This window comes from Solanum dulcamara, chromosome 9 (genome assembly GCF_947179165.1).
Source record: "Solanum dulcamara chromosome 9, daSolDulc1.2, whole genome shotgun sequence".
Taxonomy (NCBI): domain Eukaryota; kingdom Viridiplantae; phylum Streptophyta; class Magnoliopsida; order Solanales; family Solanaceae; genus Solanum; species Solanum dulcamara.
Window position 1 is genome coordinate 2,806,839 of NC_077245.1, and position 26,344 is coordinate 2,833,182.

A 26,344-nucleotide genomic window follows, 5' to 3' on the forward strand; every position below is an offset into this window, starting at 1 on the left:
CCAATACTGTTTTTTATTATACGTTCTTGGTGACCATGAGAAATGGTCAAAAGCACATCTAACTATCAATTTTCTCATATTTTTTTTGGTTAAATTATCATTATTTATGTACAGAATATTATAAAACATACTTCAAAGCTGACCAAGACTCAAGTGTCAAAATTTAAAAGTTTCAAATTTTAACTTCAAAATTTATGGGCAAACAGAAGCTAAATGTATGTGGAAGACAATTTTATTTTACTTTTTTATGCCTTAAAAACATAAAACATCATTAATTTGATAGAAAAACACTAGATGATTCTTTTTATCTGTCCTAGCATTGATGGACAAAATTGCTTGATATCTATTACTGGTAAAAAATGACAGATATTCCGTGAAATTAATTAATTAAAAGTTGGCTCGTACGATCCTAAAAAAATGAAATTCAAAATTTTCATCTTACTTTTTGGATATAATTGACATAAAAAAGTAGAAAATATCCATAATACCTCAATAACCCACGTGAATTGTCTTAAATGTCCCCATTCTGCCCAATATATGGACAGTAAGATGCAAATTTTGAATTGATGTCATGCAAAGCTAAAGCACGGTAGAAAGTACATACCCGATGTCTCCGCTAAATAAGGGTGGTTGTCTTGCACCACCAAACCTATGTTGCAATCGTGTGTCGATTTGCCCTGATGAACAAGGTCGTGTTAAAGACCTACCTAAGTGTAATGACCTTGAGGGTGATTTTCGAAAATTTGTACAAAAGACGTGTGAATAGTAACACGCGTAAACAGTAACTTTTTGTACAGAAAATGCCCCTTTCTTCCTATTTCAATATTTTTCATCATTTGTTTGAGTTCTTGAACTCCTTGAGATGATTTGAGAAGAGATTTTCAAGGCAAAGTGTTGGGTAAGTGATTTTTGACCTAAAACTTTCCCTTTTCATTAAGTTTTTGATTATTTTAACCCCTAAAGTTTAGTTTCAAACCCCCAAAATATTTGTTCCTTCCCTAATCCGAATTTAAGAAAAATGGTGATTTCTAACTCGTTTTGAGCTCTATTTTTATGGGTTTTTCAACCATGAGTTTTTTATTACAAGTAGAATATGATTGTTCAATAAATTTTCAGATTTGACCTTTTTCGGAAATAATCAATTTTTGGACCATTTTACCCCCGATTCCGACACCTATCAATATGGGTGTCATTGGACTCCTTGTGATATGTATGTTTTATTGTTGATAGTGGGTTGTCAGTCCGGGCATTGAATTCGAGAGTTGCTTGTTCGGTGGAGGTGTTCTAGTGCGGTTTCGGCAATTGAGGTAGGTTTGGCTATCCTTCTTTGAGATTGAGATGAGGTAATTAGTCATTCATATGTTATAGACTTTGGGATGAGGTCGTAGTATGAGTTGAGAATGTTATATATATTGTGATGCCCGTGTGGGGGCTTATTTATTAATGTATTGTCATGTGGGGGTTTATTTGTATTACATAACCCGTGTGGAGGCCTTATTTGTTATCTTATTTATTTTGAGAGCATGTGATTCGTGATTTGCCTAAGAGAGAGGCTTGAGTATATTATTTGACTTGTGATGCTCGCCTAAGAGGTTGAGTTGGGGGTTTTAAGAATGCTTGAGTATTGAAATATTGTTGAGAAAGGGATGAATATTCCTATTACTATTTATTGAGGGTGAATATCATGTGTAGGTTAAGTTTTGAGAACTTTGAACCTTCTACCACATGTGAGTTGAATATTACTTCCATGTCATATGTGTTTTGATGCATTCATCCTCATTCATCATAGAAGTTGAGAAATATGGAAATTCTTTTTGAGAAAGAAAATGAAACACCTTTAAACTTTTGTATCTTGAGTCCCTAACCGAGGTAGTATTACGGCAGGGTAGTGGATGCATTGTGATCCCTTGACCACGAGGAGGTGGCAAGGATAATGAGATATTGTGATTGAGGTATATGGTGTGCGAGACCCCCATAAGTCCTGCTTGGTAGCACAGCTCGGCAGGTGTATACGACAGGCTGTGCGACAGTCTTGATTCCACCGTACCACCACATCATTGCATCATCATATTGCATTGCATTGCATTGATATTTGTGTTGCTTGAATTATTTGATTAATTGCGATTATGAGCTGTTATTATGGGTTTACTTTACTCGTGCCACTATATATATAAACTGGCGGCACCGATGCCGAAGTGGGACTTTTCTGTATGCAGGTGGAAGCGTTTCTTAGTTTATTTCATAGGTTTGATTAATTTATTATACTCAGTCAGCTAAAACCTACCGAGTACATGTGAATTGTACTCACCCCTACTTCTGTATCCTTTTTTGATGCAGATACTAGTTGGGGTACCTCACGTGGCAGTTGATATTCTAGCGGATTGTGTATTCTCAGATTAGTGGTGAGGTCCCAGAATTCGGATCGTCACTAGTCTATCCTTATTTTTCAGTCTTTTGTATCATTCAGAGACTTATGTTGTATCTTCAGATTCGAACCTTGTATTAGATGCTCTTTATACTTATGACACCAGGTTTTGAGATAATTTTCTCTTTATTGTTTTTCTTTTTATTTAAATTGTGGCATCACTTTCCCCTTTGGGAGTCTTGTATGAGTTTTATTTTTAGGGTTACACATCAGATTGAGTTTTGAGATGTGTACCATTATGACCTCGATTTTTGGGTCATGACACTAAGATTGGGATATAAAACTTTATCGATAGGAGAATTATATCTAATTATAGATTGGAACACTATGTACCATTCTCAATCTTGAAATTTATTACTATACAAAACTGTGTGTTTTTTTCAATTACAGATTATGTTTGATATGTTGGAATGATGTTGTTTTATTCTCTCATGTTTGATTAGTCATCTGGCAAAACAAGTGGCATTCGCTCCTCTCCATGCCCCCACTACACACCCGGCACCCCATAGTATTTATCTAGATTATATAAAATATTTTTGCGATAATATTCTATGTTTACTAAACAAACACCATAAAGTAAAAGTAAAAAAAACGTATCCATTGAGATACTACATATTCTTTAACATTCTGATTTAAGCTCTATCAACACTCTCAAATAGCGTTAGTAGAATTGTACCAAATAGTTCAAGGATGTTCAAAAGGAGTATGAGGAAATTTTGTTGTGATTTTACAAAAGTTTGAATAATATCCTGCAGCAGGAAAGAAAAACCTTTAACTAGTAAAATGCTATGTTGCTCAAAATCTTCAAAAATGATGTTGCATTTGTGTCCGATTTATCCTCCAAAAATACACTACTTTTGGAGAATCTGACACACTTGATGACATCTTTTATTTTTTATGAGTTCGAGTAATGTTGATAAAACCGGAAAAGATAAGGTTACTAACTTGTTTCACAAACTAATAAGAAAAGGGTCAGAAAAGAAAAAATAACAAGAATGTTAATCAAATCATTTGTGCATTATGTGATTGAATATTTCTTATACACATGAGTTTTATACAAGGTATCGATCATATAAATCTATTTTCTTTGTGATTTTGCGGTTCACTTTTGAATCTAGGAAGGATATAATAATAGGTTGAGAATTCACATCTAATGATGTGATTCAAAATATTATTTCCTAATATCTCAATTGGTCAAATTCGAAATCAAGTGTCTCCTTTCGATGAATGATCAAGAGAACTACTTAAAGTAATAGATATTACTTGGAGTTTGAGACGAAAGAACTCTTTTGCTATCAAAATATCCAATATTTAGGAAAAAATCATTGATTACCCATTGTAAAGGCGATAAGAAGAAGAGCTAACAGCCTATCTATCTTATATACAAAAACATTTTCACATTAGCATACAGTTCTATTTTCAGCTAAAGAGCCTCTAGAATTCCATTCTTCATGTTCAGTCTCCTTGTTAACATCAGCAGGAGGCAAAAAACAGTCCATTGACAAACCACTTATGTTAAAATCAATTTCTTCGATCCTCCATGTTTCCTCAACTTTTGCTCTATAGTCTATGTTTTTTCCATATCTATAAATTGTTGCTGAAGTTCTCCCAATGTGTGCTATGTTGATACCTTCGACATACTTATAATCATTAAGTGTTGATTCCATGCTTGTTTCCCAAAAAATACTGTCATTGTCTTTCACTGACTTCAATCTTACTAGTTTTGTGTCCTCGAATTGGATGAGATGTCCTGAGCGTTGACTGAAGTAGCCCCATATGGTGTGATGAACAACTTCTGTGTTGGCCGTGCTTTGTGACTTCAGCATGTCTTTGCTAGTCTCAAGTTTTAGTATAAAGCAGCCTTCGTCCTTAATTTTCTTTTCTCCAATACAAACAGCATTCAGAAATAAATTGGCTGTTGATCTGGGGTCTAGTCCCTGTTGATCAAGAAGAGTTCATAAAAAAGACAACGAACGAATCTGAGCTTTATCAACATTGATAAGCTTTCTAGCTTGTGCAGGACACAGTACATGTATATTTATCCATGTAGTTGTTGGATGATTTTATAAAGAACGCAAAGGAAAGAGTGTGACTTGCAATTCTAAAACAAGATATATTTCATTACAGGTTATGCTTGTTGCTCATATACTCCAAAAATGCTTTCGGAGTATCGACATGGGAGCAGAGGCATTTTTGGAGGATCCTAGCAACATAGCTTACATGTAAATCTCCATGATAAGCATCAATGAATAACCTAGTAAAAATGGTTATTATCTATACAAGTTAAACTAATTATACTGTCAATACATATAACTTTAATCCTAAAAATCATATCACTCGGGCCTGGAAAACCATGGAAGATAAAGGGAGTACCTGAAAGAACCTCCTGAGTGGTCTTGGAGGACCTTTTGAAGCATTAGAATTGGTGGAAGAGTGACTCCAGGCTACCGTACCATTACTACCAGCACTGACCTTGCAATCGGATACGACAAATTCTAGGAACCACAGATCAGGGTTCTTTTGCCAAAGAACGAATCCTCCGTCCTCACATGTACGTTTGGAGTTAATTTGGTTACCACTTTGCTGAATGTCTGACATTGCCATCTGCAATTGCCCCACCGCGTACATGCTATTGATTGAATTTAACGCAGCCTGCCCTCCGCTAGCTGCTAGATATTGCTGTACTATGTATTTTGCAGAAGAAGCCTTCTGATGACCACAATATTAGAAGGGTTTCAGCATGTTTTTTGTTTGAGAAATTTCAGCAAAATCTATCAGTTAAGTTATTGTGACATTTGGTACATCATTTATCTTCTGTTTTTCATTGTAAATTTTCATAATACAATAAGTAAATAAAAATGTGCTCTCTCTAACAGCTTAAACTTTTAGATGAGATGGTCACACATATCAACATGTTATTAGAGTAGACATAGGTCCTAGGATTGAGTCCTGCCACATGTTACCAAAAATAATTTTCACATGTTTGGCCCATGAAAAAGAATCAAGCACACACATGAGGGTACCGGAATGTTGAGAACATAATTAAGTAAAGTGTGCTCTCTCTAATAGCCTAAGCTTTTAGATGAGATCATCACACACTTCAAACGGCAGCAAACAAGGAATCTCATTTACATTTTAGTAGCTAAAAAGATGATACCTAGGATGAACCTTAGGCACCAGTGTACAGTAAAATTAATACTTATTAGCAGTGGAAAAGCCACATGTAGTTATTTTTACGTACATATACTATATATTGACTCCCCTTGATCTCTTCGTGAATTTATTCTTTATATTTTGACATCCCTTAATCCCTTAAAGAAAATACAGTCTCCGACACTACTAATTAGCAACAAAGAATTTGAAAATGGACATTGTTTTAACTCTCTCAAGATTAACACAAGGCATGAAACACTTCAATAATTTAAAAGAATAGAATTAGTAGATTTTGCAATATTATTACAGTATGATGAGTTTCACAGGGATAACAAACAGTGAACCAGGAAGTCCAACAATGGGATTTCGAAAAAGAATATCACACATGCAATCTGAAATCATGACCTGAAGCAATCTTTGGACCATATTTGCCACTACAATAGAATCTTCGCTTCTCTTCAGAGAATTGAACAATTCACATATGTCAAAAAAATAAGTAACTTTATCCTATTTGCACAACATAATTTTCCGGCAAAAGAGATTCAATTGAACCCCTTGCCTTCATGTAGTCGTGCCCTTACCCACCAAAGCAGGTGCTACATTTGGAATGTAGCCAAAAATATAGAGAATTCATAAAACTGACCCTATTAATTTCATAAAAAATGATGCAGAGGTAATTGATTGATTGATATAAAAATACTAACATTCTCATTCACGATTGGAATTCAAGAATATTCAAACTTTGTCAAATTCCGTTTCCCATTTAAGAAAATATTATTTTGTCCAATTCAAATATCCCAAAAGGAGAGCTTTGGAAGAACAATAAAATTGTCTCAGTGTAACCTATAGGTCAACAACAACATATCCAATATAATCCAAAAGTAGGGTCTAGGGAGGTTAGAGACATAAAGTGTAGCAGACCTTACCCTTATCTCTACACTCATATCTCGTAAAAACAGAGAAGTTGTTTCAAATAGATTTTTAGCTTAAAATAAAACATTTTCAAGCAGTTTGTAAAAAGGAATATAGAAATGAGAGCAGTAACATAAAAGAAAAGAACAGAATTGACAACAAAATAATTATGTGCCCTATAAGTCACAGGTTCAAAAAATGAAATCAATATTATTTGCATCGGGGTAGAGTAAGCTGCCTAGATCACACCCCTTTCCTCAAAACTTACATGAACGCCTTTTTGACGGACGCTTTTTTAATTATTATTATTTTTATCACAAATACAGGAATGAGAGATGTATAGAGCAACTCACAATGCAACCATCTGTAACAGGCAAGTTAACAGCATGATCCAATTGAACCTGAAAAGGTATAAGAGCAGATCCAACAATTTTCAATAAGAACATAAATTGATCATTATTTCCAGAAGAAACCGCCTTGGATCGAGCAGGCAATTTATCAGCTCGCATTAGATTTAACATATTCCTCCACTTGATTGCTGCACTGCTACTACCCGTTTTGCTAAACATTTCTTCTGGAAGAGGAACCTCCAAAACTGTATCCAATCCATCTTCTTTGTCCAAATTTGGACTCAATTTTCTCATGGTGTAAAAAGTGCAACACTATATTATAACACTTTTTTTTGTTATAATTCAATTTTTTTATTGGAAACGAAAAAAAAGTATACAGGATAAAGAGGAAATTGTTGGAAAGATGCAATAAGGAAATGGGTTTCCTTTTTTTCTCCTTTGAAAGAGGATTGAATGGAGCAGATGATTTTGAGAGAAATTTGGGGAGAAATGATATTTCTCTGCCTCCTTTTTTTCCCAAAGATGTGTTTCTTTGGTAGTTGGTATTGTGTGGGCATGATTTTGGCGGGAATAGTATTCTTATTTTTTTAAAAAAAAAATTAATATGTTATGAAATAATGAAAAAATAAAAAGAAACCGGCATGGGTTGTGGTGCAATGATGAGACTTTTTCAACCTTAATCAGAGGTCTCGGGTTCGAGTCTTGGATATGGAAAAAAATTATTGGGAGTGTCACCCCCGAATAGGCAGTGCACGATTCGGATTTAGTCGGGGTTCCGGACATTCGGGTGGGAAACGAAAAAAAAGAGAGGGAGAGAGAGAAAATTTCTTAATATGTTTATATGAGTCAGTTCACATAATTCAACTATCAACTTAGGATGTGTTCAGTATGGAGTAAAACATAAGTAACATTTTTTTAGATTATATTTAAAAATTTTGGAAAATATTTTGTTTAAGAAAACAAGTTTCTTAACGATGAGGAAAATCACTTTTCTAATGAAAGTAGGGAATCAAGTTCCGCATATGGCATTTTAAAACACATCTCATGCATCTTCACCCTCACGGCTCATCTCCTTAGCCCTCATACTCTCACCCGTATCAATCTTTCATGATATTTATTTAAATTATATACAAGTGTTTTTAGAATAATAATTTTTATTTACGTAAAGTAAAAAATTGCTTAGTTTCCTAAATTATATATTTTTCAAAACATGTTTCTTATTGCCGAACACACCCTTATTCTCGGTAATATAAATTATACAGTCATTTTCAGAGGACCAAATTTATGGTACTGGGCAGCAAGGAATTCTTCAATGCACGGCTGGATACATAGTATGATTTTTTCAACGTAATTTTTTTTTCAGATGGCTAATTGACAACCTTTTATATATCTAAAATAAAAATGAAGCAAGAAAATATAGTGATATAAATTAATATTGGAGCTTGCTGGCAATAGCTGACAAATTTTCCATTTTTTCCATTTGATATTACGGGAAAATCTAATGTCATTATATGTGTTTGGTATGATAAAAGTTATTTCCTGTAGAAAATATTTTTCTATGCTTTGTTATTGTTAGTGATTGGAAAGTGTTTCTCGAAAGAAGACATTGAAAATTTATGATAATTTTAGTAAATTGGAGATTGTGCTAATAAAAAATTTGAATCCTAAAAAATATTTAAATAATAATATCTAAATTTTAGTTGAAGCGAGTAATATAAAGTTAAAGTAATGATTTCTTTCTTAGTTCAATCGAAAATGCCTTTCAGAAACATGTCTTCCTCATAAGAAGTAGGACAAAATATCTTTGAACTAAACACGAAAAATCTACGCTTTTATTTTGTCCTTGAGTTCGAACTCAATGAAAGACTCCTTGAGTAGTTGAGTTCATGGTTTCACAGCAGAGAACTCAAGGATTCGGTCCTTGAGTCCTAATTCCGAGTTTCACTTGTTAAAGTTTCAAATTCCAATATTATATGTTGAACTTTTTTCATATTTCAATTTGAGATATTTTTATTCAGAATTTATCTCCGTCTGAAACTAGACATCTCACCTAATTTTCCCTAGAATGTCATGGTAGTTGAATCCAACTTATCATGAAAGAACAAAAGATAAATACAAGAGAAAGAAAATCTTTGATGTCACATTCAAGAAACAATACATAAAAAATATTTTGAGACCATTTCCTCTTCATCTAGTATGATCTCAAGGGAATTTCTATGTAGCTTTCACATCTGAATCACATTACCTCACTCAAATTCAGTCAGTCACAAAACTCATGATATAAGGGGAAAAATAGTTTTATTAAAGAAGTCTACACCGTCCGAGTAACAATTATTTTTGATTACTCTATTTTATCTGTGATGCCTTCGTTATTTATTTTCCTATAGCGCTTTGAATTTCTTAACCTTATCTGACCCCCTTTTATGCCTTTTTTGAGCCGAGGGTCTCTCGGAAACAGCCGTCCTACCTTGATAGGAGTAAGGTCTGCGTACACTCTACCCTCCCCAGACCCCACGTTGTGGGATTTCACTGGGTTGTTGTTATTGTTGTTGTTGTTGTATCAAGTTACCCAAAAGATTTCTACATAAAAGTTTCCTTAAAAATCGAGATTTGAATTCATGAAAATAAAATATGTTGCCTCCGACAATAGGTCAAGATGACTTGATGGTGTAAAATTGTTTACGCGATGTGTATTAGTTATTACTTAAATAAATTCCTTGATAAAACTTAGCCTACTGTCAGCTGACCAAAGCCGGCCATTTCTCCTCAATTTTCTTATATAAAACAACATCAAGTTCTTGAACTCCAAACTCCTGGGGTATAGCTAATCGGTACTGAACATTCCGCCTGTAATATTTGTATAGGCGCCGATAGCAATAACATATTTTGGTTCACGCATTTACTAGCAATTTCTTCAATAATTTCTACTATTTTGTTGTAGTTATTGTCAATTTTTGTCTTCTTTTTTTTTTCATTGCCTTTTTTTTCTTGAGTCGAGGGTTTATTGAAAACAGTCTCTCTACCCTTCTCAGATGTCACTCGTGGAATTACATTGAGTACGTTGTTGTGCATCATCACTTAGATATGACAAGGAGATTTAAACTCCAGCTCTCTATGCCTTCTTTTCGCTTTTGTCGATCCAAAAAAGCTTCTTTTTTGCCTAAAAGTCCAATGCCAATTTCACTATACAAATTTTCCCATGCCAATGTTCTTGATAATTCCCCTGTTCCAGTACCTCCTTCAACCCCACATCACCCTTACATATTCAGAAAAGCTCACAACTTGGCACATAAAACGTACAATTCGCCGAGTTCTGAATATTCTGATCGTGACAATAACAACATGAGAAGGGGAGAAAGTAAAAAAAGTAGGTTGAATATGAGTTTTTCCTCTGTTGATAGTTGCTGGTTCAGTTTCAGTAGTGAATGTTGTGATGAGAAGCCTAATGATGAAACTGAAAGCTTTATTTCTTCTCCAAGTTTTGAATCTTCATTCGATGTGGATTGTTCGATAGACCCTTTAACCGGGAGAAGTAGGAAAAAGACTAATAACACGAAAGTAAGGAGGCTCAAACGTTACATTTCGAATAGTTTTAAAGATTCTATGATGCCATGTATGGCTGATGGGAAAGTGAATGAGAGTTTTGCTATAGTGAAAAAATCAGCAGATCCTTACGACGATTTCAAGAAATCGATGAAGGAAATGATAATGGAGAAAGAGATGTTTGAAGCAGAGGATTTGGAACAACTTTTGCTATGTTTTCTTAGTCTTAATTCAAGACACCATCATGCAATTATTGTGGAAGCTTTCACTGAGATTTGGGAAGAGTTGTTTGGTAAATCTTCAAAGTCTATGGATCTAAAACTTCCAACATTTTAATGAACAATTATACTTAGCATCATATTGGTTCAAGTTCAACTTCCAAAACCTACATAAGGAGCATCACATCACATGTTATTTTTTCATTTGTTTAATCATATTTTTCATATGCTCTTATAATCTGGTTATTGTGCTTTGCTTTGCTATGTCTTTTCATATTATCCGTTTTAATTTGTTTGTTTTACCTTGTTTTTTAGTCCATTTCAAAAAAAAATGTTTGTTCCCTTTTTTGACAGCTATTTAATTTTTACTTTTCAAATAATATATTTAAGATCACAAAATTAAAATATATTTTGATATATTGTACATTTTTTTTTAGTGCCCTCGTTCTATCATTTTAACAACCAAATGGAGAGGGACATAAAGCCTAACCTCCTTTTACATCTTAGAACAAGAGAGATCCTATCCTAATAAAAGTCTGATCCAATGATCTTTACAAAACAAAAATAATTATACTAATGCATTTAAACTACATTTGTTAATGCATATAAAGAAAAGTATTCAAGGTGGATCGAATTGCCAGGTATTAATCTTTTTGGCTCTTCTTTGGAAGGTGGGAAAATTCAATTTATTCATCCTAAGAACCCCATTAGCCACTTCTGGCAAATCAACTTCTTGCAAAAAAATCTTCAGGGCTTGAATTTAAGTGACATATTTTGCTAAAGCATCTGCCACTTCATTCCCCTCTCTATAACAGTGTTTAACTGTTATATTTCTGTGGCTAATTAAGAGTTTTATTTCATCAATGATACTTATAATCCTCCAAGGAGGCTTACAAATTCCATTGATCATTTGAACCACTGTCAAGGAATCCAACTCAACTTCTAGAGCCTCAAACTATTGATTAGAGCACCATGAAATACCAATTAAAGCCGCTTGAGCTTCACTATAATTATTCGTGCAGAATTGAGTAGGATATGAGAAGGCCATAATCATGTTTCCAATTTTGTTTCTAACAATACCTTCAGCTCGGGCCTTAAATCACCGCTTTAAAGTTCTCAGCCATAAGACAAACTCTGCTCCAGTTTCATTTGTAGTCATATCTTTAGTTTAAGATCATACATTCAAAAATCTTCTTTATTTTCTTAAATTTCATGTCAAAGAGTATAACTTAATTAAGCTTACAAGAATTATGCACAAAACTCAAAACTCTTGTATTATTGCTGGTCGGCTAGGCGATGTTTTGCCCTCCAAATTTTAGGGAAAGATATTAGTGTTTCCTTTTCTTCCTTGTTTTAACTGGTAAAAGTACTTGATTTTTTTGTCCAATTTTAGTCGCAATTTTGCCAAGAACCTTTCCATCACCTCTGAGCAGTCTATTATTGAGACATTAATGATGTGAATACCAATTGAGTAGTGCATTTGGAGACTTGGCTAACAGTAATTTTATCTGAAGAAGATAGCAGAATATTGTCTTAAAATGTAGTATTAGGTTCTGCACAATAGAAAAATTAATATTTCATGTTATATTATTGGACACAATCCATCAGGAAGATACACAATAATCCATCATACAACAATATAGTGGACTGAGATATCTCCAGAAGATGAAAGTTGAGGCCTCAGATGTCTTCTTGTTGTATACTATCAGATTCCAAAGTTGGATCGGTATCCTCAAAATAGTTGAAATGACAGAGCATACCACCAGCTTCATCAGCAAAAGAAATTTTCCTCCTCTCCCTGTGGACTGAGTTCTTGGAATCAGTCGCACCATTTTGACTCAATTTCTACATCACAGAAAAATAAATTTGACTTAATAACAAGTCATGACGTTCATATTTTAACGTTAGAAAAGTTTGAAGAGCAACTATGAATTATACAGAAAATGGAAGGTATCAACCATGATTTTACAGAATCTCGTGCAGTCCCTAGTCATCATGGACAACCACTTTTGTGTTGTCTCTTCGACTTTCGTTGCACCTTTTATGGCATTCTTTACCTGTCAAACATAAGATACTAGCACTTGAGAACAATACAATTACATGCAAAGTAGTTCATCTAAGCATGTAATCATTTCACATGAAAATGAAACTGCACATCCTCTTTTTATTCTTGGGCCTTTTCCCTGTTTGTCAAATGTCATTTCATGTTAATGACCATTCCTCATAAAACCAAAATAAGGATCAAATTGATATATTTTCAATTGTTAGATGAGGTCTTGGAAAATCGAAACATCACTAGTACTTAAAATTTTAAGAAAACATCACTTGCTATATCAGACATAACATGTTAGCAGTGATCTTTTCTTTGGTTGTTAAACTCAAGAATTGTCACCTCCAATATACCAGTATATCTAGAATAACATACCTCATCAGCATCATTCTTCAAAGAACTTGTTCGATATGCTTCAAAGAGTAATTTGTCTTCTACCATATCCTTCATGGACTTCAATTCATTCATAAGCTTCAATGCTAGAGATTCAATATCATGCATCTGCCGCTGTGAAAATGCTATAGCACTTTCTGAACAACGTTTAATTGAGGTCCCAGTGCTAAACTGAGGTAAAGAACGAGATAGACGAGGACCTTCTAGATTGCCCTTCAGAGGGCTACTTCGTTTTCCTAGATTGCCTTTTGGAGGGGAACTTCGTTTTCCAATCTTCAATCTCCTAGCGATCTGCTTGGGGCCTATAAAAACTTTAGCCTGATTAGGCCGAGGAGATCCTTCAGAATCTTTAGTTGTGCTAGCATCAGCTAAGCATGATCTTTCAGAATCCTCATGTCCCTCAAAATTGAACTTTTCTTTACATTCTGAAAGAGTATGGCCAAGAAAAAACAAGTCAGCTAGATTTCCGAGATAGTTCAGAACATTTAGGAAGACAAATATATTAACTTATTAAAGCAATTCAAAAGGACAACAACATGAAGAGTCTCATACTATTGAATAATTGGAGTGCAAGTCCAGATTAGCATCTTTGGTGGATAACTGAGTTAGAAAGGATATTAATCCCTTTCAAGGTAGAAGTATGATGTTAAGAGTTTATTCCACAGATAAATTTGAGTTAGAAAGGAAATTAGTAGTACCTATCAAAATTGGAAGTATGATTTCAAGATTTTATAGTTTATTTGACAAGATAGTTCACTTCGGCTGGTAAATAAAAAACTAGCTTACTGGTTTCTTCATTTTGCAGGATACATAGCTAAAATCAGTTTAAATTTTTTATGTAATGCTAGAATAGAAAAAAGGAATGGTAAAACATAAGTCTGACAACACATAGCTGTTTTTCTGCTTTCAAAAAAATCTATAATAAACTGTTATCTTCATTTACCAGCACATAAAAGCTGAATGACAATTGACTTGCACAGTATACTGATTTGTCTGATTTACTGTAAATCAAAAACAGAGGAACGGAACTCCATCGGTGTCTCAAGTTTCTGGTAATCAGTTCCTGGGTTCAACCAAAGAAGCAACCACCAGAATGCTTAAAACCATACAAGTAAAATGAACTTTGAATAAACTTGAAGCACTGGTGAGTTGTTTCTCTGGTGATAGGTTTGTCCTAAAAGAAATTTGAAGCAACATATAAACGGTGATTGTATTTGCAAAGCACATACCGTATATGTCACTCAATTATATGGGAAGTGGAAAAAACACAGAATTAATCCAACATATGATTGGAAACCCTATTTTCATCTGTGACTTACTGTAGTTCTCAAGGTCACCAATTAAGTCTATGGAGTTCATTGCCAAACAAAGTCGCTCTTGAGAAGATGGAGAAATAGCCTGCATAAGAATATATTGTTTAAGACACTTCAAGAAATACAAAGAAAACAATTTATCTTCAGCAAACACCCCTAACCTTTCGTGTCGAAAGAAGTCTCTCAGGAGGCGGTGACAGCTCTGGTGCTGAGATCTGATCTACAACATCCAGAGGTGGACTGTTTAACGTCATATTTTCTTCTTCAGAAATACTTGAAGATTTCAGAGGCTGAGTTTCATCATCCAAGCAATTTCCTGAAATCAAACTAGTTGCTTCATCAGCAAAGCAACAATCTGTTCGCTGCTCCTTGTCATTAATTTTGTCCAGGGATGGCAAACAATTGTCACTGCCTGAGCAAGTTTGCAAATTCCACGATGAGATACAATTGTCAATAGGGCCATCGACTGAGCTAATCTTCTGATTTGAGAGCAAAACTTCCGTATCTCCATCTCCAAACATGCACACATCATCTGCACAATGAAGACTGGCGCTGGTGGTGCTATTAGGTGCCGTTGACTCAGGAACATGAAACACAACATTATTATTAATCTGATCAGAACTCTTGACCATATCAGAACAATTCCTCAGGCAGTCATACATGTCTAAACTCTGATCATTTGCTGCTGCTACTATCTCTGTAGATTTTGCTGGAGCAAACAACTTTTTTTGACTGTTCTCTCCATTACATCCGTCCTCCTGATTATTTACCTCTGCAAGCACTTCACTAGCTGAGGAAACATATTCAGATTCCACATGTTCCAAGTATTCACTGGAAATCTGGTTAAGAGTACAAAGCTGCTGTTCTTCGGCAAACAAAACTGGTTTGTTTTCCTCGGAGTCAACTACAGTTGGAAATTCACTGCATGTAATTGTGTCAGGCTTCAGCTTGTTAACCATCTGGATATTAGAGGAGCAATTGAAAGAATCTGAGCTTTGATACACTGAGAACTCAGATTCAGAAGTCTCAGCTATGGGTTCTGCCACTTCAGGCAAAACACTTCTGAGCTGTTGAGAAATTTCGGGCTCAAAAACCACTTCAATTTTAATTGATACATGCTCTTTCGTAGATGCAAAGAGATTCCTGTTGGTGCACCTTCTTTTACCATTTGTTTTTTTGGAAATCCCCGATTTCAAATAACTAAGGGGTACTTTTAGATCATCGTCTTCCTCTGGAAGATAACTTCCGTTGGGCTGCTTTGGACAAGTAGAAGTAGGACTTGGAGTAGCAAGTTTCCTTTTCTTGGATTTGCATCTATCCTTCAGTTGTTTCAGTGTTATTTCTCCAAAATCATAATCATCTGACTTGTCATCTGACTGAATATTCACTTCATCATTACCACAGCAACCAAATATGTCATCTTCAGGTTCTATTGCCTGTAATGTTCTGTCTACCACCTGCAGACATTCGCTTTCACACTTAATATTTTCAGTATCATAGATGTCTTTTAACTTCTTGAACATTAAAGCTGGCTTTCCATGACAATCTACATTAGGGTCTTTTACTGTCAAACCTCTCCTCCTAACCTGGATAAAGTGCAAGTTGTTGCAACTCCTTCGCTCCATTGTCTAACAGGGTTGACTCAAGTTCATGAACTGTTGGTGGAACTGCAAATGCCTATAGAAGGGATAAAATAAAGCACTAGTCTTACTATAACTCCAAGATGCCACACCAGTCTTCCATATACTGCTGAAGGAAAAAAACCTTAAGGCACAAGTAGAGTAGCAAGAAAGCAAAGAAGTAATCAATTAACATTTCCACTTAATTGGTGTTACAGCTGACAATCTTATTAGGGAACCTCCAATGGGTCCAAATCCTATTTTGGGATGTCTTAAAAGTCAAACACTTCAAAATTATCTCTATTTGCTGTTCTTCAGAGCAGGAAAAAATAGAAAGCAAAAAGAAGTATGTTGGAATACATGGAGAAAAATGAACACAATTACACAAACCAATACAATGACAAAGAGTACAACAAACGATAGAACTGTAGTAAGGAACAACTGTATGCATTCCACAAAGTTTTTAGATCAGACGTTGACCTACTCCCAGAATTAAAAGGGAAATGCTACTCTTACCAAAAGCTTTCACCAATTTTATCAGACTTTCTGGCTAGTAGTGTGTCTAATAAGATGAGGTACAAAATTAATAAATCTAAGTTTTTACATAAAGAAAGATTTTCTTAGCTCAACATTTCAATTTGCTTGGAGCTGAATTGGGAATACAAAAAAAGAAAGCAAAATTTCACAGCCAGTAAATTACAGAAAAACATAACTAACAGACCATGGAAAAGCAAATGGCATTCTAATAAAACCAAAGTAGGAGCAGGAAGTGATATAAGAAACCACGGGGGGATTTGGAACTTAGGCAATGCCAATTACTAATCAAAATATTAGAGCATGCAGTAATATGCTAACATACAAAGTATATGAAACAAGTTTCTATCTAACAACCTTATGTTTTGTCTTGACAAGATTGAGAGATGATTGCTATGGCTTACCTCAAGCAAGTTAATAAACACTTTTTCTACCTATAAAACATGTAATTATGGAAACTTGAACTCATTTCAACAAAACAAGATCTGAATCAGAGCACTCGGATATCAATAACCCTATAAACTAAGCTAGAATTATCACAAATGAATCACTTAAAAGCAGATTCTATACAACAAGTGAATTAATTAAGTCATATCTTTTTCAAATAAAAACAAATGGATTTATATAAAAACAATGCATTTGACATATAATGCCAAATCGCAACACAGTTTTTCCAATCAATAAATTGGATCTATCCATGCGTATACCCTTGAGAAACAACAAGTTGACAACTACAACTCAAAGATCCAAATATAGGTACAATCTTCAGCAATGGCAGGAGTAGTAAATCGAAATGGGGGCCTAAAAATCCCTAAAACCCTAAAATTTTCAATAAATCTGTTTTCTTTAAATTGTACTACTACCTCAGTCCCAATTTAGGTAGAACACTTGTTTTTTAGACCGTATCAAAACAAATGTCAACTTTGTATAATTGAAATCAATTTAAATTTTCAATCTTAACCCTAAAGAAAGGATTTATAGCTATGTAAAAAGGTGTTTTAGACCATAAATTTCAAAGGGGGACACATAAATTGCGACGGAGCGAATAATGAACAAAGAATACAGTAAAAGAAACACAAATCAACATCTCCAGCTGTTTCCTCTTAAATTGTACCAATAAACAACGAATGCAGTAACAGAAAGACAAATTCAACAACTACAAAAAATAGATCTGGGATTTAAAAAGATAGCAAATTGAGCTCACCTGATTCAGAATCGTTTTGGTGTCGCCTGTAGATTTAGATTCAAGAGTAAAAGGAGAAAGATCAGAGGAAAAATGGAGGGTAAAATTTTCCCGGGAAATTAGTGACTTATATGGATATTGGTGAGATGTGAAATGGCGCCAACAATATTGGCGGGAACTAGGGCATTGTGTTCTTTACATTGGGCTTAAGATGCCGCTGACCGGGTCCTATCTTTTTTTTTTGGTTGGTATAATGGCATTTTTGGTCCCCAAGTTATGGGTAAGTTTGGTTTTTGGTTCTTTTGATACATGATTCACCATATTGAATCTTTGAATTAATTAAAATGTATATTTTTGGTCCTTCTCTATACAAAATATGTTATATTTGATTATTTATAGATATTATCAAATATGATGTAACACAAAAAAATTAATATAATACATGAATAATTAAGCAATAGAACAGTTAATACAACAATAATATTCATGATAGATTTTGTAAGTATTCATAGGCAAATGGAGGGCATCGATATCGTTTTCGCATACCAGTATTCATAGGGAAATGGATCGCATTGATATCCTTTTCACTGGTGTGCGAACTTCGCTTATAAATGTACTCCCTTCATTCATTTTGGGCATGTATATAAACATGTCTTTTAACTTGGGCTCAGCTATCATTTGTGTTATTTAATTTTGGATGTGTACAAGTAAACACTTAAACTTATAAAGTTGAACAAGTAGACACGCACATTATACATGACATAATACACGTAGGATGTCATGTAGGACAATAAATTGTCACGTAAGACCCTACATAGGACGTATGTGTCTACTTGTTCAATTTTACAAGTTTAAGTGCTTACTTGTGCACATCTAAAATTAAGAACACAAATGCTAGCTGAGCTAAACTTAAAAGGCATGTTTATGTATTATACCTTGATTTTTACTTGTCTAGTTTAGATTTTGTATGTCCTTTAAGAAATAAATGTTGACACGAGTATTTTATTAGAACATTTATATTAATTACCGTTAATTTGGTTTTAGATTTTAAGAAATGAATTTGGGAATAAGTAAGTAGTATTATATATATATATATATAGTTTATTATTTCTTTAGATATGCTCAAAGTGACAGACAAAAATTATAATATATTTTTTATATACTTGACAAGTAAAAATGAATAAATAAAGTAATTTCTTGATCACAAACAACACAAATTACATGATTATACTTCAAAATCAATATAATAGTGTCATTCCTCCTCTCTCAATATAGGATCTCGTGTATAAAGAAATATAACAAAAGCAGCAAAACTTTGTGAGGAAGGAATAAAATGGAAAACAGGAGATGGTAAAAAAATAAACTTTTGGCATGATAGTTGAGTTAATCAACGCAAACACAAAGCCAAGGAGAAAGACTGCCATCTCAGGCATACCATTGACAGAGTAAGGAAAGGACAGGCCTTTTCAATTGAATCTCCCACTTGATTTCGGACAGTCAAATAGAAAGAACATGATTTATGACCCTTTAATGAAACACGAACAAAACTTCTATAACTAGCTTAATGAATGATGGTAGAATCAACACCAATCATATCTCTTTCGAACTCCCTCTGAAAATTACTAATCAGATCCACAACACATATATAAAACAAAACAACCTAGGAGAAGATAGCTATAACTGGAGCACTTCGGGACATAATACTTTCTCGATAAAAGCCGCTTATAAACTAGTGTCAAAAAACAATAATAATTAGATGAGGGAAAAAAAACTAACAAGGCTTCAAAAAACAAACACCTTAAACAAGCTTAAATACTTTCTATGGCTAGTTTGAATAAACAAAATTCCTATATAGCCCATATGGTTCATAAGAGGAACATATGTCCCAATGATACTTGTTGCATATGTGGAAAAGAAAAATAAGATATCGAACACTTATTCTTTAGATGTACACACTTGAAAAAATTGTGGGAACAAACGAATAGAAATCATAACTACATACCTCATACTAATGACCCCAAAACAATCTCTACTTGGATAAAAAATAACTTAAATCGAAAGAAGTATGAGATGGGTACGTAACTTGGGCTGATCCAATCCCCTTTCTTCTATGGCAAATTTGGGTTAACAGGAACAATATTATCTTAAGAGGTAATAGTAAACTCCCGCAGATCAGTGTAGTCTATAACAGAGCCTTAGAATACAAGCTTATGACAAGCAAAAAAAGGATGCAAACTAGATATTTTTGAAAGCTTGATGATGTACCCCATTCTCCCCGCTTTTATTATCACTGTATTTGATAGAGACAAGATGGGCACTTAGACTAGTCTCCTTTTATAATGACCGTATGTTTATTAAATGAATTTTTTATTACCCCAAAAAATAAATCATGAAATTTTTTATTTATTTTTCTTTCTTATAGCAACTGTAAAATATTACCACAATCATCGAGGAACAACACAAATAAAAAGCACCTATTTTCGGGCACAAAATTTAGGCCTCCTGAAGGGCAGCCCGGTGCATTAAGGCTTCCGTTATGCGTAGGGTCCGGGGAAGGGCCTGACCACAAAGGTCTATTGTACGCAGCCTTACCTTACATTTCTGCCAGAGGCTGTTTCCAAGGCTTGAACCCGTGACCTCCTGGTCACATAGAAACAACTTTATAGAAAATCAAATCATTTTTATAAAATAGAATAATAGAAAAAAATGTTATGCATAGTTTGAAAATTATACGGTTGAAATAGAGTAATGCCATCAAGGTGTTATGTGATGAAAGAATGTCTATCAAAATGAAAAATATTTTTTACAAAATATATATGAAACTAACAATGTTATATGGTTATGAATGTTAGATTGCTGAAAAAAACACATGCATAATATGAGAGTTGCAAAGGCTAAGGTGAATGCCTAGATATATTAGATAAGATAACAAATGTTCATATCCGCTAAAAGGCGTAAACAATACGAATTTAAATAAAATGAGACAAGGTCATTTGAGACAGCTTGATTATATTCGACATTTATCTATGATGAATCAATCCGTACAAGGACAGATCTAAGGAGTCACAAGGGGGGGCACTCAAACTTCTCAATAGAGATTGACTGGAGGTTGATTCAGTGATTTATGAGAATCAAAATTTATCTCATGGTTATTATTATTACAATATGTATTAACTTATATTTTATTTAATATTATGCCGATATGAATTGAACGTAATGGAAAAGGGAAAAATTCATGTGGTTGACAGGGGCGTATGCAGGGGGGGTCACCGGGTTTACGTGAACCCATGCTCCCCTCCCGAGATCATATATAGTAGTATTATATTTTTAAGAAAATCTTGAAATATAGATGTATGAACTCATCTAACTTGTTTTAATTTTCTTTATAAAATTAGGTAACACCTCTCTAAGTGGTTATTAATAGCTTTTTTGGTATCTGAATATATAAGAATTAATTTTGAACTTATAATTTTAAAATTTTAACAATTTTCAGTGATAAATGTATCTATCATTTCGAAATTCTGAATACGCCTGAAGGTTGATTCCAACATATTTATTTTTGTTGTTGTTTGTATTTTACTTTTTTGCCCTTTTGGGGCATGCTTGTCTTATCCATTGAATTGAACAAATTAGAATGCCGGCCCGAAATGCTAGTGCCATCGTAAATTCCTAATTCCTAAACCTCAAATCTCCCCTTCTTATCCCGCTCGCAAGGGAATCGAAAAAAAGAATAAACTCATTTTTCACTCGGCAATCATGAAGGGTTCATTCAAAGCACGATATGAGCCCGACAAAGCCGCCGCCGCCGCTACTGTCGCCTTCAACGCCGGCGACCTTAAGCTCCGAGCTTCGATGACCGATGCTACTATTGTCAAAGGTCCCAGCTTAAACGGCTTAGCTCTCGCCGTTGAGAAGCCTGGATTGTTCATCATCGACTACAACGTCCCCAAGAAGGTCTGGAATTCGATTTTGCATATGTCAGTTTTACTAATCACCGTCGCTCAGTGAAAAATGTCATAGTTAATTGATTGATTGTGTTGTAAAATTCGCTTTAGCTCGAAATGTTTACTATTGAAAGTTTTGTTGTTTCTGGACATTCGGTTTCTATTTCAGTGAAAAATACTCTAGTTAAATTGAATAGAGTATATACAATTGATTTACATAGCCGATCCTAACTAGTTTGGAATTGAGATGTAGTTGGTTAATTGAATAATTGACTGAGTTGTGTTTTAGAAATTAGAGTTCGTTCTAGCTCCAAATGTGTAATATTGAAAGTTTTTGATGTTTCTGGACATTCAGTTTCAACTTATATTGAAAGTAGTCTAGTTAAAAATTGAATAGAGTATATATAAAATTGATTTACATAACAGGTCCCAACTAGTTTGGAATTGCGATGTAGTTGGTTAATTGAATGAATTGTGTTTTAGAATTTGCTTTAGCCCTTAATGTTCAGTTGTTCACTATTGAAAGTTTTATAGCTTTTGGACATTCGGTTTCAATTTAGTGCTGTCAGTGAAAAATTCTCTAGTTAAATAGAACGGGATTGAGACTTAGTTGATTGATAGATTGTGTTTTTAGATTGGCAATAACAACAACAACATGCCTAGTGAAATCTCACAAAGTGGGGTCTGGGGATGGTAGAGTGTACGCAAACCTTACCGATACCTTGTGGAGGTAGAGAGGTTGTTTTCGAATGTGTTTAGATTGGCATTAGCTCTTAATTATTGAAGTGTTGTGGTTTCAGGACATTAGGTTTCAGTTTATGAACTCAATCAAGGTTCTGGAGAAGCCATTGAATTTGAATTACATTCATTGTCATGGAGACAATCAAACAATATTGAATGGAACTTTGGTGGTTGATTCTGCCAACAAGGTGTCGGCTAATCACGTGATGGGCTCGGGAAATTGTAAATTAAAGTACACATATGTCCATGGAGGAATCACTACTTTCGAGCCCACATATGATACGGCAAAGAATGCATGGGACTTCATGGTATCACATAAAGTTTATGGGGACGATGTGTTTAGGGCTACCTATCAGACGACAAGCAGGAATTTGGGGCTCGAATGGTCCAGGAGTTCAAAGTTAAATGGATCATTTAAGGTATAACTTTCAAGCTTTCCATCCACATTTTCGTTGCCAATTTCCGTTGCAATTGAATTACAAAGCTAAACTATTCTATAGTTGTCTCTGAAATTTCAATTGGCTTGCTTATGTTTTTTGGGGCTTATTTCTGTTAGCTCTATCTTTTTGAATATTTGTGAATTTGATGGTTCACTAGCTTGTTGATCTCATTTGCCAACAAAAGTCATCCTTGGTGAAACTGCTTTTAAAAGATACTTGTTACTTAGCAGAAAGTTGTCTTCTGGTGAACATTAAAGATTGTGTTGGAGGTGTGCATTCTACTCCACTTGTATTTGCACTGGTCATGTGCCAAAATTCTTCCTAAACGCCGGTTGGCCGTGTCATTGCAGACCTTTTATAACCCACAAAATATGGGATAATCTGTAACTATATGACCATTTTTAACAACATTTAAGTGGTCGGAATGTAAATACCTTGGGGTTTATTGAGGGTTAATGACGAAGGGATCGTAGTGTACTTGTATAAAGTCTCTGTGAGGTTTATTGGTTTTGCTTGTTTCTTATCATTTCTGCTCAGTTATTAAACACACGTGTTGATATTATTTTGAATTGTTCATTATTGTGAGTCTGCAGGCTATGTCTAGTCTGAGAAGGGCCTATTCCTCACTGATGTCACAAGTTTAGCAATTGATCAATTTCTTGTTTGGATGAAGGCTGCATGTTGAAAAATTGAAAAAAATGGAAGTTCGTTTTATAGTTAATAATATAAATGTTCACATGTCATATTGATTCAGAGACACTTGTTCGACTTTTCAGATTTTGATGTGCATCAATAAGCGTCCACAAAAGGATCTTTACCCTGATAAGTGCAAGCGACCATTAAAAGTCATTCTGCATTGGTATTGGTTCCCTGATTGTTATTTGATAGGGTCACTGCATTGTTTGATATGATAGATCATGAAGTAGGACACATATCTGTGATTTTTTGCAGTTATGTCATAGCTTTTGTGGAAATCCAGCTTAGATCTATTATGCTGCCATAAATGTGTTTTCTATTAGATTGTTCTGAACAGATGAACCCGTTAAAAAATGGCCTTCAATTGTTAATAGTGAAAAAGAATATGCTCATTCATGTTCACCTATAAGTGATCGATATGCTATCACAATATGCAGAGAAGTGCAGAAATTATAATATTTATTATAGCCATGATATTTTATCAGCATCACTATTGTTATGCATTCTGTGTGAAAATCTTTGTTGAAGTATTTGATAGTTGAACCATAATGAAATTGCTTTTAAGCTTCTCGTTTTACCCGTGCCCCTCCTAATTGAATGTTCCCCGGTTTCTGATGACATTTGAAATGAACACAAATCATTTCTAGCTAGATTATATCCTTATGCTGTAAACCAAAAACATGCACTCATTTATATTAGATAATTCAGCATAAAAAAATGATCATCTGTTGTAGAATGAACTTCTTAAGTGGACAGTTTGTTACTTTCGTTTTTTTCTTTTTTTTTAAAAATTTGTTTGTGTCGTTTTTTCTTCTTTCCTTGTATCCTCCATGCCTTATTTTGTTCTGACAGAACAGTGACGAGATCAACCTAATGATAGCTCATTTCACGCTTGTCGTTTGCTTTTCCTTCTGTGAAATCGACTCAACGTGACCCCCCAGACGCCTGCATAGCGGGAGCTTCATGCACATGGCTGTCCTTTTTCCTTTTTTTTTAATATACAAACCAGTGCTTCTTGATCATGTGTTCTAGGTTTTGTGTATTGATAGATATTGAACTACATGAAGCATCTAAGAAATGCTTCATTTTTTGTTTTGATTCCCTGAGACCACTCTGACTCAAGGTTTTCTTCCTGTCTCCAGATTTGTGCATCTCTCTGTTTGCTTGAGGAACGCAAAATCCCGAAGTTAAGTGCTGAGACTTCGTGGGACTTTGAAATGTGATTCTGTTTCTTCTGCAATAGTTCGGATGTAACTACTTCTGGCTACCCTTCATAATTGGGTTTCATCTAATGTTTTCTAGCTCAATTTGTTGATTCACGAGTGAGCTGTTCGTTTTGCTTTGGTTAACTCCTTTACAATAATAGGTTTATGGTTACCAACATGAGTATTGATCCAAGGTTACTATTTTTTTCAATCTTCCGTTTTCAAGACACTTCCATGTTTTAATGCATCGACTTACCTGAATTAATGATTTTTGCTCAAAGCTTACCCCCTTTAACGCTCCATCAAATGATGGATCCGCTGTCTTCTTGCTAGCTTTATTTGACGATTTTGAATTTTGAGATACTTTGAGATTTTCAATTTAAATCCTGCTTTTTGTTGTCTCAATTACATTCACTTTTGTGTTTTATTCATTGAAGACTTGACAAATTTTTTCTACTTGCTTGGTACATTAGCATTAATCCTTTACCCGTTCATCGTCTGAGGATTCTTCAGTACCAACAACAGCTTCAAGTTTGTTCATTTGACCATCTTGGTAATTACAGGGTCGTACAATGAGATTTTCCTAGAGAAGATGCATTTGAGTTTTTGCTAGATGTTGGCATTTCATAATCTAGAGGTGTATGTTTTTTCTCCTAAGCAATGGTATTTTGCCCATTCCCTCCTAGTAATACGAGAAACTTTTGAAGGTTTCGACTACTTTATTTGGATTGACTTATTTTAAGTGTTTTTAAGTTAAAATAACTTTCAAATACTTTTAAATGTTTAGATAAATTTAAAAAATAAATATTTATTTTTAAACTAAAAAGATAAAAATAAGTCAACAACAATAAGCTATAACCCAAACATATTATTGATTATACAGGAAGGAGAAAAGAGAGGCTATAAATGTTTGTATTGGTTATTCGATTGTATCTATGACAGTGTTTCTTTGACTACTCGCAATTCACGTGGTTTTCATGTGAATCATTCCTGTCACGTAGTCATTGAGACAGATGGTCCAACATTTTTAGGGTGTGTTTTGGCATTTTGGAGAACTTTTTTTTTTGGGGATTTTAAATTTTTTTTTTTTAGGATAATGACTTCTGGGTTGAGATTTGAGAATAGAGAAAAAAATATAAATTACATATAATGCTCACAAAATAATATTTTTAATAAATCAACACCAGAAAATAAGTAAGCAAATCAATTATGCTTCAAGAAATTTTTTTAAACAATTTGTCGCTCTAATATTGGCAAGAGTTGTTTTAAAATTAATTAACGAAACACAAATTGAAACTCTTCAAAAATATTTTTCAAAAAAAACTTTTCAAAATAAGTAGATTAAATTACTCAAACAAAAATAGCATGAGATCCATATCTAATTTTCTCTATATAGCTTATTCTTCTTATTTATTTTAAGAGAACCAAAAAAATGAAAAAGAAAAACTAATAATTGCCTCACATACTTCTTATACAACTCCTAAACAATTACATAAAACCTTTAATTTATCTCTTAATCTTGAGCGAAATAAAATAAAAACATTCGATGTGAAACAAATAGTGTTATAGTTACTTTTTTCTTTTCTTATTAATGTAAAACAAATCAATTTTTCATTTTTTATTAA

General features: G+C 34.0%; 4 protein-coding genes across 7 annotated transcripts; 2 read left to right on the top strand and 2 right to left on the bottom strand.

Moving 5' to 3' along the window:
• Positions 1-3,739: 3,739 nt before the first annotated feature.
• Positions 3,740-7,284, bottom strand: LOC129903932 (uncharacterized). The gene is made up of 3 exons (XM_055979452.1): positions 6,844-7,284; positions 4,799-5,134; positions 3,740-4,362 (listed from the first exon to the last, which is right to left on the bottom strand). The coding sequence occupies exons 1-3, from the start codon at positions 7,132-7,134 to the stop codon at positions 3,826-3,828; spliced, it is 1,164 nt and encodes a 387-aa protein (XP_055835427.1). The 5' UTR covers positions 7,135-7,284; the 3' UTR covers positions 3,740-3,825.
• Positions 7,285-9,924: 2,640 nt separating this feature from the next.
• LOC129902384 (transcription repressor OFP7-like) lies at positions 9,925-10,719 on the top strand. Its single transcript, XM_055977607.1, has one exon. The coding sequence runs from the start codon at positions 9,925-9,927 to the stop codon at positions 10,717-10,719; it is 795 nt and encodes a 264-aa protein (XP_055833582.1).
• Positions 10,720-12,162: 1,443 nt separating this feature from the next.
• Positions 12,163-17,967, bottom strand: LOC129903468 (uncharacterized). Of its 4 annotated transcripts, XM_055979032.1 has the most exons (7): positions 17,715-17,964; positions 15,944-16,103; positions 14,519-15,814; positions 14,364-14,442; positions 13,027-13,469; positions 12,560-12,658; positions 12,163-12,446 (listed from the first exon to the last, which is right to left on the bottom strand). In XM_055979032.1, exons 2-7 carry the CDS (start codon positions 15,980-15,982, stop codon positions 12,282-12,284), a joined length of 2,121 nt encoding a protein of 706 aa, XP_055835007.1. In that variant the 5' UTR covers positions 15,983-16,103; positions 17,715-17,964; the 3' UTR covers positions 12,163-12,281. The 4 variants fall into 4 exon arrangements, with proteins under 4 accessions (XP_055835007.1, XP_055835006.1, XP_055835004.1 ...); XM_055979031.1 differs by having other exon boundaries at positions 14,519-16,034; positions 17,715-17,967; XM_055979029.1 differs by having other exon boundaries at positions 14,519-16,103; positions 17,715-17,967.
• Positions 17,968-21,298: 3,331 nt separating this feature from the next.
• On the top strand, positions 21,299-24,980 carry LOC129904110 (outer envelope pore protein 24A, chloroplastic-like). Its single transcript, XM_055979639.1, has 3 exons — positions 21,299-21,647; positions 22,438-22,797; positions 24,657-24,980. The coding sequence occupies exons 1-3, from the start codon at positions 21,450-21,452 to the stop codon at positions 24,735-24,737; spliced, it is 639 nt and encodes a 212-aa protein (XP_055835614.1). The 5' UTR covers positions 21,299-21,449; the 3' UTR covers positions 24,738-24,980.
• The last annotated feature ends 1,364 nt before the right edge of the window (positions 24,981-26,344 follow it).

Excerpts from the sequence above, each read along its gene's own strand:
- LOC129903468 (XM_055979031.1), bottom strand. The coding sequence starts at position 15,982 with ATGGAGCGAAGGAGTTGCAACAACTTGCACTTTATCCAGGTTAGGAGG. Across the intron at positions 13,470-14,363 it reads TGGTGACCTTGAGAACTACA|AATGTAAAGAAAAGTTCAAT; the intron begins GTAAGTCACAGA and ends ATACTCTTTCAG. Across the intron at positions 12,659-13,026 it reads TGAAGAATGATGCTGATGAG|GTAAAGAATGCCATAAAAGG; the intron begins GTATGTTATTCT and ends TATGTTTGACAG.
- LOC129902384 (XM_055977607.1), top strand. The coding sequence starts at position 9,925 with ATGACAAGGAGATTTAAACTCCAGCTCTCTATGCCTTCTTTTCGCTTT.
- LOC129903932 (XM_055979452.1), bottom strand. The coding sequence starts at position 7,134 with ATGAGAAAATTGAGTCCAAATTTGGACAAAGAAGATGGATTGGATACA. Across the intron at positions 5,135-6,843 it reads CTGTTACAGATGGTTGCATT|AAGGCTTCTTCTGCAAAATA; the intron begins GTGAGTTGCTCT and ends TGTGGTCATCAG. Across the intron at positions 4,363-4,798 it reads CACTCAGGAGGTTCTTTCAG|GGACTAGACCCCAGATCAAC; the intron begins GTACTCCCTTTA and ends CTTGATCAACAG.
- LOC129904110 (XM_055979639.1), top strand. The coding sequence starts at position 21,450 with ATGAAGGGTTCATTCAAAGCACGATATGAGCCCGACAAAGCCGCCGCC. Across the intron at positions 21,648-22,437 it reads ACTACAACGTCCCCAAGAAG|GACATTAGGTTTCAGTTTAT; the intron begins GTCTGGAATTCG and ends TTGTGGTTTCAG. Across the intron at positions 22,798-24,656 it reads AGTTAAATGGATCATTTAAG|ATTTGTGCATCTCTCTGTTT; the intron begins GTATAACTTTCA and ends TCCTGTCTCCAG.